Raw genomic sequence first — 12,306 nt, 5'->3', positions numbered from 1 at the left:
GCACGGACATGCAGCCTACAGAAACCCTCAAAATCTTTCCAGCTTGAACTACCATAAGGCAAACTGGAAACAAATTGAGAAAGAGATCCTCAAACAAAACTGGCCTAAATGTCTCTCCTCGCCAGACATCGACGTGAAACTTCAACAATTCATGTCTGTAATGCAAGCCATATGCTACAAATGTGTCCCAGAGAGAAAGCCACTGTACACAAGAACAAAATCCCCAGAGAGAGGAAAATTTTAATGAGACGGCGTACGAAATTTTCAAATCGCCTAAACAAACAGATTGAAAGCAGTGAAAAGTCCCGCCTAAAAAAAAAACTGTTGGAAATCGAAAAATGTCTGCAACTCTCCCATGAAAAAGAAAGAGCAGACAAAGAAACCTGGGCTATAGAAATCATAAAATCTAACCCAGAGCTTTCTACAGGTATGCCAAAGAAACAGCTACAGTGCACTGTAGAATAGGGCCACTCCTCGAAAAGGATGGCACACTTACAGGAAAACCAATGAGGGTAAGTGAAATACTGAATGAGCAATTCAAGAGTGTTTTCACTCCACCCCTTGGGCATCTCCAAATCACCAATCCAACTGACTTTTTTACCACTGCAGATATAAAATCAGAGGCGGCGACGATAGATTACATCGATATAAAGGAAGACGATGTAACGAAGGCTATAGATGAAATGAAAACAGACTCAGCTACTGGCCCCGATGGATTCCCGGCAATCCTCCTAAAAGCATGTAAGAGAGTCCTAGCAAGACCACTGCAGTTCCTCTTTCAGAGCTTCCTTGCAGCTGGCAAACTTCCAGGAAAACTGAAGGAAGGTAAAATATGCCCCATTCATAAAGGAGGTAGCAGAGCGGAAGCCAAGAACTATAGACCTATCTCTCTGACCTCACACATCAGCAAGGTCATGGAACGAATAGTCAGAAGGAAGCTGATCACCTTCCTTGAAGAGAATGACTTGCTGCCCGACACCCAACATGGTTTCCGACCAGGGAGAAGCTGTTTAACTCAGCTCCTACAACACTATGACTGGGTGCTGAAACGGCTGCTCAACCACTCAAATGTGGAAGTGATATATCTCGACTTTGCAAAGGCCTTTGATAAAGTCGATCATGGAATGATATGTCACAAACTGCGTGATCTCAACATAGTTGGAAAACTGGGAGAATGGCTTCATGACTTTCTGAAGGATAGAAGTCAGGTGGTAGTAGCCAATGGGGCCACCTCCATTAACACACAAATAGTGAGCGGTGTTCCGCAGGGCACTGTTCTGGGACCACTACTGTTCATAATGGCCCTCTCAGACATGCCCTCAGCCACGCAGAGAGTCACGATCACAAGTTATGCAGATGATACAAAAGTTTCACAGGCAATACAGAACCCTGAGGACACTAAACACCTGCAATGTGAGCTGGACGAAATATACAAGTGGGCTGAAAAGAATAGCATGCAGTTCAATGCTGGAAAGTTTCAAGCTTTATACTATCAGCATGCAAAACTGAATGCAATACCCAATGAATACACTGGACCCGGAGGGATTGCAATCCCAGAGGCACAATCAGTGCGTGACCTGGGTATTCACATGAGTGATGACGTGACCTTTCATGTACATGTTGCTAAAATGACGATGAAATGTAGACGGACGGCTGGCTGGCTGGATTCTTAGAACCTTTAGAACAAGAGAACAAGAAACCATGATGGTCCTCTGGAAGACACTTGTCTTAAGCCACTTTGACTATGCTCTCAGCTATGGTCACCATCCAGTGTCAAGTTGATCACAGAACTTGAGGCGATCCAACGAAGCTACACGAAGAAGATAGCCTCTATGCAGAATGTAAGCTACTGGGAAAGACTCAAGAGATTAAAATTATATTCCCTGGAGCGTAGGCGGGAAAGATATGCCATAATATACATCTGGAAGCTCCTGGAGGGAAGTGTCCTGAACTTTGGCATCGAGAGTTACACAAATGCCAGAACTGGGCGCCACTGCGTGGTGCCTAGGACTCCAAATTTGCCATCAAGATGTAGGACAAGATACTGTGATAGCCTGGGCTTCCGAGGCCCACAGCTCTTCAATATCCTCCCGAAGAACCTAGAGACCTGCATGGGGTGGATGCAGATGTCTTTAAAATGAAACTGGATCTCTTCCTGTCAGGTATCCCAGATGAACCAACTTCACGGCAGGAGGTGCAGATGAGGACAGCTGCATCGAACTCTCTCATGCACCAAATGGCAGTTGCTAAAAAGCATTCGTGAAGTAAAACCATGTAGCAACACCAAATGGCGGTGCCCCAGCATGGCCTCAGCTCATGAGCTGAAACTAGAATCAATCAATCAATCAATCAATATATATATATATATATATATATACACTAGAAAACTATGCACTAGAAAAGTAGGCGATGTTACGGTTCTGGTACCGTTTACGTCAACTGACAACGTGTATTTGTTTATGGCTCCTGAGAAGAGCACAGCAATCGATTACCCCAGTACTTGATTGGTACTCTTGGTACTCTATCTTATCGAGCCCCGAAATGACGAACAGCAAATTCGACCGTGCGGGATTTGAACTCAAAATGTTTAAGGCACACGATAGAATTTCGTTCCGAATAACTGTCTCACACAAAATGGAATTTCTTCAATTTTTCTCGCTATTTTTTTGCTGTCATTTTTACAAGAAAACACATGTAAGACAATCTAAAACACCTGTAAAGCAATCTTTCGGTATTGGTAGACATTCACACCACACAATTTTCAATAATGACAGAGAAAGGGACTAAGCTGATAAAGAGAGTAAATGACTGACATTCATGCAGATCAATACCGAAGGATCACCCATATGGCGATTAATTTGCACTGTAATTTGCACTGTAACAAAAAATTTTCAAAAATTCATGTTTTTACAAACTTGCCCCCTCCCACCATCGCTCCTTCGGAATAACTGCCACAATTAAAATGAATTTTTTTTTTTTTCGTTATCTTTCGTTATTTTAAGGAATTATTCCATATTCTGGAACACTTGTAATTACGTTGGAAGAAGAAAGACTATTTTTTCAACAAGGCAGTGCCCCAGCTTGACCGCAATCTATTGACTGAAGCAAGGAAACATATCCCTAAAAATTCTCAACTCGAAATTCCCTCGGACACACAGCTAAAAGAGCGCGTGGCTTTTTGTCGAACGCTCCACCGACTTAGCCCACACCACTGTTCTTTTATTTCAATGATGCCATTTAAAAAATAAATAACTTAGCAGTTCGGCAAAAGAAGTCCGATAGAACGAGTACCAGACTTTAAAAAAATAAGCACTCCAGTATGGACGCCGTCTAATGACTAAAACAAGTAAAAGAAAAAAAATATTTTTTTAACCTTTTTGTTTTATGTGTCGCGAATCGTTATTCTCTGGCAGCAGTTTTACATTTTCCAGATGCCTTAGCTAGGCCGAAATAATGTCTTCACCACTTGACCCTTTCTAACCTCTTCTAGTACACCATAAGCTAAATCAACTAAATTTATTGTTCTCAATGATATATCTATCCTTCTGGGTCTTAATATAAGCAAGCACATCAGTTGTCATCAACAGAACAACCAAAGGAATCACTATCAAAACGACTGCTACAATTTCAATGTCCCACCCTCTTTCGGCCATACATACATACATACATACACACACACATACTTACACACACACACATACATAGATACATACACACACACACACACATACATGCATACATACATATACACATACACCGAGTAAAAAATCAGTTATCTCTCTTTCACACATTACTCTCTCTGTCTCTTCACACACACTAACAGAAGCACTTCACTTACACAACATACTGTCTGTCTCCCACACCCCATCAAACGCACACAGGCCGACTTCAAAGTGAAACCTTATCGTCGTAAAATCGCTTCCTCTTAGTCTCTTTCGCTCTCATTACTTATGTAAAAAAATAAAAATTTTTTACGGAAATCGACGGAAATCTGATCTACGACATACGAAACATCGCCAATATTTCCTGTAATGCACCGTATTTACTTATATACAAATTTCACTATATAGTACATGATTTTAACTGAAAAAACTGGAATGCGACTTATGCACAAGACAAATCTAAAACTATAAGGAGCAAATAAAAAAATTGAATGCGACTTACACGAGTAAATATTATTGAATTCTGAACAGACCAACTGATAGTTCGAATGGAAGCACTCCGTCGGTTACGACGATGAGGGTTCCGGTTGATCCGAATCAACGGAACAGCCTGCTCGTGAAATTAACGTGTAAGTGGCTGAGCACTCCACAGACACGTGTACCATTAACGTAGTTCTCGGGGATATTCAGCGTGACACAGAGAGTGACAAGGCCGGCCCTTTGAAATACAGGTACAACAGAAACAGGAAGTAAGAGTGAGAGACAGTTGTGGTGAAAGAGTACAGCAGGGATCACCACCATCCCCTGCCAGAGCCTCGTGGAGCTTTAGGTGTTTTCGCTCAATAAACACACACAACGCCCGGTCTGGGAATCGAAACCGCGATCCTATGACCGCGAGTCCGCTGCCCTAACCACTGGGCCATTGCGCCTCCACGATAGTTCGAATATATGAAAATACACACACGCACACATACTACTAAATGATTTTGATAAATTGTGATTGCGCTTCGATCAACTTTACTATGTCCAATTATAGTTCATCTGGGCTCCTAAATTTATAACATTAGAATTACCTCCCTTATATTCTAGAGTGAGCTAATTCCTTCGCGGTGAATAAAGTTGATTTCTTTTCTTGCTTGATATATTTGAGTGAAACAGTTGACAGCTCTCGTTTGCGGTGTCTTCATACTCCAGCTTTATTTCAATTGGATTAACCGGGAAATTATCAGATGTTATTGCAAGCAAATCCAAAAGACACGAGGTATCCATGTACTATAGCGCCATTACTAATAACTACAGGGGGGTAAACAGTAATACTAAAAATAGAACTTTCTAATATTCTTTCTATGGTAATTGGGTCAACTAACTAGTAATTGGCAAAATCAAATCATGAAGTCGGCTGGTTATAATCGTCCTACAATTTTGTTGTAGGAATTTATGCAATGTCAGTATAAAGCCACTATCGTTTTAATGTCTACTTCGCCATGCTTATACTGAATTCATTGAGGTAGATTTTCTACATGTGAATGCTCTCACCTGTTTCCAAGCAAAGTAACGTTTCTTACATGGCCAGATACAGTATATTTATACGGATTGGGAATGAAGGACAGTATTGGTATGATAGTAAATCTTGTATACAAAAAGGCAGCGAGCTGGCAGAAACGTTAGCACGCCGGGCGAAATGCTTAGCGGTATTTCGTCTGCCGTTACGTTGAGAGTTCAAATTCTGCCGAGGTCGACTTTGCCTTTCATCCTTTCGGGGTCGATAAATTAAGTACCAGTTACGCACTAGGATCGATGTAATCGACTTAATCCGTTTGTCTGTCCTTGTTTGTCACCTCTGTGTTTAGCCCCTTGTGGGTAATAAAGAAATAGGTATACAACCATCATGTGGTGTCAAGACAAGGAGACACTCTCCATATTCAAGTGTATATACACATATACTAAGTGCGCTAAAAAAGCATGAGACAATTTATCCCTGCCGAAACTTATGCCACGCCAGCAAAATCTGTGAGTGAGAGGTGATGCCACCCCTCCTGCGCACGCATAAGAATTTCTGCGCCTGCAGTCCCCGGTTGTTACGTATAGAGTACAGATGTATAGTGTACGCTCGTCGAATTTCGATTTTCAGATAAGATGACCGAACGCATCGAACAGAGACCAGAAGCCCATGTCTCATTACCAATGATGATGACCTTCATGAAATATGAATCATGTTCCAGCATGTCCTGAGCAGTTTCCATGCGGAATTGCTTCGCTTCTCCGACAGTGCCTTGGGGATAAATTTCGCCGACACTCCCCGCATGCACAAATCCTCCATCAAAATGGAATGTACTGAACCTGTACTTATTCCCACTTCGTGAGCGATTTCCTGGATTGTTACATGACGTTCTTCCATGATTATTTGCCGAACCTTCTCAATGGGCTCTTTGTTTTGGCTTGTGGATGGCCTGCCTGAGTGTTCCTCGCTCTCCACTGAAGTGCAGCCTTATCTGAAGCAGGTATACCACTCTTATTTATTTGAGGCGGGCATGGCATCATCCTCAAAGGAATGCCGAGTCTTTTGGATGGTTTGAGCTTGAGTATCACCAAGCTTTTGCTCGACGTGCACCTTGAAAACGAAAACCCGACGAGCGCGCACTACACGTCTATTCTCTAGGATTAACAGTCGGGAACTGACGAGGCCTATCGGTGCGACAATTTTCTGGTTTACGCAGGAAGGGTGTTGTCATTCTCACCCAAAGACTTTTGCCCACGAAGTATTAGTTTGGGCAGGAAAAAATGAAGTCGGATACTTTTTCAGCGCATGACGGATACACACATGGATATGTTTAACCCCTTACCCAACAATTATTTTGAAAGTAAATGTATTTTTTCAGGCATATTTTTTAATTGTTTTATTTTACTATGTTTTGGCGAGTCTATCTTTTGACGAGTTAACTCGCCAGAGATAGAGAAAAAACGATTTCGGTCAAAATGCATATATTCGTTTCTGCCGGGTAAGGGGTTAACCATGCTAAAGCAACATTGGAGTTTGCTTGCCAGCTCCTGTTGAACAGTCGAACTATAAGACTGTCAACTATATAAACTGTTCTTTTGTCAGTTATTGTTTCGCTTGAATCCTCAATAACTTAACCAGTTCTCTACTGTATCTGCTAATCACTTGGTTATACATTGAATCCTTTTTCATTCTTTGACAAAATTTTCCAGATGGAAAATAGACGTTAATTAAAGATGATGATGATGATAAGGAATAAGAGAAGTATAATATTTTGGGTAGAATACTTTCTGATAGAAAAAAAAGAGTGTTTACTAGCGTTATTGGATAAACAGACTGGAAGTAGTGAGAATAAATCATAATAGTTTAAGTAAAGAATAAAAGAGAAAGGGGAGAATGGATAGTCTAAATTAGAATAAAGCGACCTACTTGCTTGCACTGTTTATTACAGGCTGGAGTTCTTCGACAAACAAGAAATTATTGGATTCCTCCGCTTGATTGACAAGGAAATGTAATAACGTAACACCTGTCTCATTTGATTTAGTTTCCTTGAAGAGTTTTAGAGCAGAACTAATTTCAAAACCAACAGCATTCCCTGCAAAACGTCCCTGGAAAGAATAACAAATTGAGTTTAATGGAGAATTACAAATATTGATATCCTTTCATGGAAGGATTCTTTCAAAGTTACATTTACAAAAAAAGATTCGATATGTCTGTACTGTAAGAGTAATTTATAGATCCAAATAGGACGCTTTTGATTTTGTTACATGGGTGCAGGTGTGGCTGTGTGGTAGAGAAGCTTGCTTACGAACCACATGGTTCCGGGTTCAGTACCACTGCGTGGCACCTTAGGCAAGTATCTTCTACTATAGCGTCGGGCTGATCAAAACCTTGTGAGTGGATTTTGTAGACGGAAACTGAAAGAAGCTCCTTATATTTGTGTGTGTGTATCCCGCTACTGCTTGATAACCAGCGTTTGTTTACGTCCCCGAAATTTAACAGTTCAGCAACGGAGACCGATAGGATAAAAACCAGTCTTTTTTTTTTAAGTACTGGGATCGATTCCTTCAACTAATAATCCTGCAAGGCAGTGCCCCAGCATTGCCATAGTTTAATAACCGAAACAAATAAAAGATAGCTTTTTTTTTTGTGTGTGTGTGTGTGGGGGATTCTACTCTGTTGTAGTTTTGTATCTTAATTATAAAAATTACATTCATGTTTTGGAGATATTAGTATTAAAAGAAAACTGTAAAGATTAAATGATTTGAAGAAGAAAACTTTAAAGATTGAAATACGTCTTTTGGTACATATACAAATCTACATACATATACATTATACATCAATTTGATTGGTTGACTTGCTGAATACCTGATTTTGTGGCTACGGCCACATCACTGTGTCTGTGCTAGGATATAAGCTGCCAATATCTGAGATATTTTAAATCAAGAACGTATTTTTACGTAACCTTGTCAAAGAATGAAGATCAGTGCCTTTATCATGACCAGCACTCGACTAGAACCCTTACAATTACTTCGTTTGTTAGGTCTCTCTATTTCTGATGATCTAGCCTGTTAAAAGTACATCATTAACAAAGCTCGGACTACCTTTCTTTCCAGAGTCAAAGGAGAGTACTCTCTATTGACACTTCCCAAAACGTAAGGAATGTTCACAGTGGAGTATTGCTCTTTCATCTACAACAGCAATGCTGCTGCTGCTCAAATTTATTTGAAAACCTTCAAAAGCGGGCCATTTGACTGATTGGTGTAAAGTTACTCAGATATGTCCCAACTTCAGGCCTATAGACTTGCTGTCTATTCTCTCTGCCCTTTTTACTAGCACTATAATGGCCTCGGCTCTAAGGAGCTGGCTGCTCTCCTACCATTACAATTTAGCTATTTTGGATCCACTGGTCTTTCCTTCACTCATCCTTGTATTTAAATCCCTCTGTCCCAGACCTTTCAATAAGCATTATGTCTCCAGTCCTTCCTTCCCCAAATGTCTTCCCTCTGGAATTCCCTCTCTGCTCATGTCTTTCCCCACATGGTGATTTACAAAGATTTAAGAGAAACATTAATGGCATCAATTTCAACCAGTATAGGAGGGTCTGCAAAGGACCGGTCACTGCCTTTTGCTCCAGACCTTAGTGATTTGTGAAAAGAAGTTGTCTTAATACTTGAAAACTGATCTCAAAACTGGGATCTGTGAAAAGCATCCAATGAAACTGAGTGATAGAATAAGTTTAAGTATCCAAATTGATCCTGCACAAAACCTTCTCAATGTTAGACAAAGGATCTTAAGAGAATGTAAATTGTAATGGCAAGTGTCTGAAAGAATTGCTTATATTATTTATGTCTTAAATACTTCTGGATTATATTTTTATAGCTGTAGACGTTTTGGCTCATCAGTAACTATGACAGCTATTCTCATCAAGTATTGGAACTGCAAAGATTCCTTACAAAATTTGACTATTTTCAGTTCTTAGCTAAATATCAACAAATGTCACAGATGTTAAAAATACTGGGTGATAACCTACTTAGATCTGGAATAAAATATAACTTACAGAGTTCATATAGTTACCAACATCAAGACTGATTGCAAAGAAAGCCTTAAGGTTTTTGTTTTCTATCAGAACTTGACAGGTTTTCTTCAAAGTTTCAATGTTCGGTTTTAGAGTTTGCATTAACACTGTCCGCTCTTCCTTCAGTAACATGCCATCAATGCATAGATGAATGTTGGGGACTTTTGATAACAACAAATAGAACTTTTCTGGATTTCCCAAGTTTTCTTTGTCACCTTGGTAAGCATTCAGTATAGAGAGCTAAATTGTCAAAGAATGAAGAAGGATTCAATATATAACCAAGTGATAAACAGATACAGTAGAGAACTGGTTAAGTTATTGAGGATTCAAGCGAAACAATAACTGACAAAAGAACAGTTTATATAGTTGACAATCTTTTATCCAAAGTGCTTGGAATTTGTGTTTTAAATTTCGTTTTGTGGGGCATTTTGGAATGGTTATATGCCTTTACAAAATGGGCAAGCTTGGATGCAGAACCCAAATCTAAACACATTGTCCATTTATATTTCAAAGAACAGTTGATACATATTCTGTGAAGGTAATTTTATATAAATTTATTGCAAGCCCACTTTTGCGTATGTAACTGATTTGTGAGAACATTTCACTTTTAACCAAAGCAAACCCACCTTCAAACATCCCCTGTATTACAGAAGTGTTACATTCCTAAAAATTCCTGCTGTAATGTGGAATTCCAGAATGCAAAATGAATTTCCCGTTGACCTCCTTGCAACACAAAAATCATCGTCATTTAATGTCCATTTTTCCATGTCGACATGGGTTAGACAGTTTGACAGGAGCTGATGATCCAAAGAACTCACACTCCAATATTTACTTTGGCATAGTTTCTATGGTTGGATGCCCTTCCTAACGTCAATGGAAAAATTGTTTCACTTTGCAGCAAGATTTTTCAGAACCACATTGTTTCTGTGATACAAGGAATACTACAAATATTAGACTTTTACTCCATTCTGTCAACCTCATAACAGCCACACATTACTTTCACTTCTGCTTGTCTACAACATATCGCTTTAAAAATCCGAATACATTCAGAAATTTCTCTACTATTAGTGTTTCTCTCACAAGAAAACGCTTTGGAATTTGGAACTTTGGATAAAGGATCGTGAAGTATATTTAATTAATTACATAAAAATTGTATTTGTTTTAACATAGGATTTTTACATAAATTCTATGTCAAATATACCAGTACTACGTACACACCTGTGTACATGTCCAGAAATATAATACCCGATGACAATCAGAAATCAATTTAAATGTAGATATAAATATTGATTTAACAAAGGTACAAAAACTGCAATATAGTAATTATTTTACCATTCCTAGAAGGATGTGATGTAAAGCCAGAGTTGACTTCACTTTTAACCCAAAGTGATAAACTATGCTATGTTTGAACACACTACACTAAGCTAATGCAATTTTAAATCTTATACTAAATGATATATAATTTAACCAGAACATACCTCACTGTCAGTTGGTAGGATTTTCTGCATCCGTCGTAACATTTCCAAGTCAAGATCCTTGCTTGTGCCTTCCTTAATCATTTCAACTATTTTCTCTTGTGAGGCATTACATTGTTTCAGGAAGATGTCTATGTCTAGGGCGCGTTCCAAAAGATTGACCTGAAGAATAGACAACATATTATTGGTTGTGCTGGGCCATTGAATTTACTTGTGCAATATTCAGAGAGGAAATTATGTTAGAAAGCAATTCCAGTCTGTTAAATTTGTAAGCCATTTGCAGTACAAAATAAATATAATTAACAATAAAATGAATGCATTTGATAATCAAAGAATTTGGAATTACAACCGTGTTTCGTGGTCTTCTACCACAACAGCTCCTTTATAGGATCCAGTTAGCTCAAGACATCATCAGGAGGAACCACGCCCAGTTTCGGTCCCTACTCCTCTACCGTTTTGACGTGGCGCCCCCCCCCACCACTTTCGGAGGTGTCTTCAGCTCTGGTGTTGGGTGCATATCTTCTTTCTTCTGTTCTCTGGCCTCTTCGAGTGTCAGCCGGTGACTGACTGTCTTGTCAACTTTTTCTTTAAATACCTGCCGCATAGGCTCCAGCAGGTAACCCCAGCAATTTGTCACGTGACACTGTCTCACCTTAACTGACTAGTGAAGGCGCGTAGTTTTAGCCCGCGCTTTTTCTAAACGACCGTCATTAGTTAAATATTTCACTTACTTTTTTCGGAATATTTTTCTTCTTCACTTTTTGTTCATCAACTGATGCCGACTTTTTGGGAGGAGCTTTCATACTGAACATATCTTCAAGAGTTTTATAGTCAACATCCACAGCACTGTTACTTCTCATATAATATACATCTTGCCAAAGGTTGCCTTTTTCTGAGAAAACAGAAAAATGCAATGCAAATGATTGAGATAAGTATAAAATAATAATATAATAGAAGTATCAAATAATAATATAAGTATAAAATAGCATAAATGCTTGAGATAAGTATCAAATAATAGAAGCGAAAGGGATTTAGAGTTGTGTACAATGGTGGCCAGTTATTGTAAGGGAGATAATTATTTGATAAATTTTGGTGGGATTATAGAAAGTTTCAATTTTGAATTGACAACCAAGGAATAAGATGCATAGGATATACATGTATAATCATTTATGTCTTACTCATTACCTTTATTCAAAGGCATTCATTCATTTAACATCCATTTTCTCCATGCTAGCAGGGCCTGGACAGGAACTGAATTTGAAGCAGGATTTTGCAGCTGGATGCTCTTCCTGTTACTAACCCATATCTACTTTCTCAGCTAATGAAATTTTATTTTCCATGGGTCTTTGAAAGCACAGAGCAGCTGGTCAAAATGCTAGCCAGGAATGTCAACATCATCACCACTTTAACCACAGAATGACAAGCAACACATCAACATTAGCGCGCACACACACGTACGCCAAGCTCAATATAGTTCCCATCTATCAGTTTCACTCGCAGAGCCTTGGTTAGTCAGAAGTGATAGCAGCAGACACTCACCCAAAGTGTCATATAATCATACAGCGAATGATTTTGAAGCAGGAGTTTGCAGCT

General features: G+C 39.2%; 1 protein-coding gene across 4 annotated transcripts in view; it reads right to left on the bottom strand.

The window, feature by feature from the left end:
- The window catches only part of LOC115218242 (inverted formin-2), a 228,402-nt gene that overhangs the window by 14,314 nt on the left and 201,782 nt on the right, over positions 1-12,306 (bottom strand). For all 4 annotated transcript variants that reach the window (XM_029787971.2, XM_036508345.1, XM_029787974.1 and 1 more), the window contains 4 exons: positions 11,445-11,605; positions 10,717-10,875; positions 9,221-9,478; positions 7,090-7,268 (listed from right to left, as the gene is read on the bottom strand). In XM_029787971.2, the coding sequence (XP_029643831.1) occupies positions 7,090-7,268; positions 9,221-9,478; positions 10,717-10,875; positions 11,445-11,605 (757 nt within the window). The remainder of the gene's footprint in view (positions 1-7,089; positions 7,269-9,220; positions 9,479-10,716; positions 10,876-11,444; positions 11,606-12,306) is intronic.

This window comes from Octopus sinensis, linkage group LG13 (genome assembly GCF_006345805.1).
Source record: "Octopus sinensis linkage group LG13, ASM634580v1, whole genome shotgun sequence".
Taxonomy (NCBI): Eukaryota; Metazoa; Mollusca; class Cephalopoda; order Octopoda; family Octopodidae; genus Octopus; species Octopus sinensis.
The sequence above is the reverse complement of the archived record's forward strand: the minus strand, read 5'-3'. Positions and strand labels throughout refer to the sequence as shown.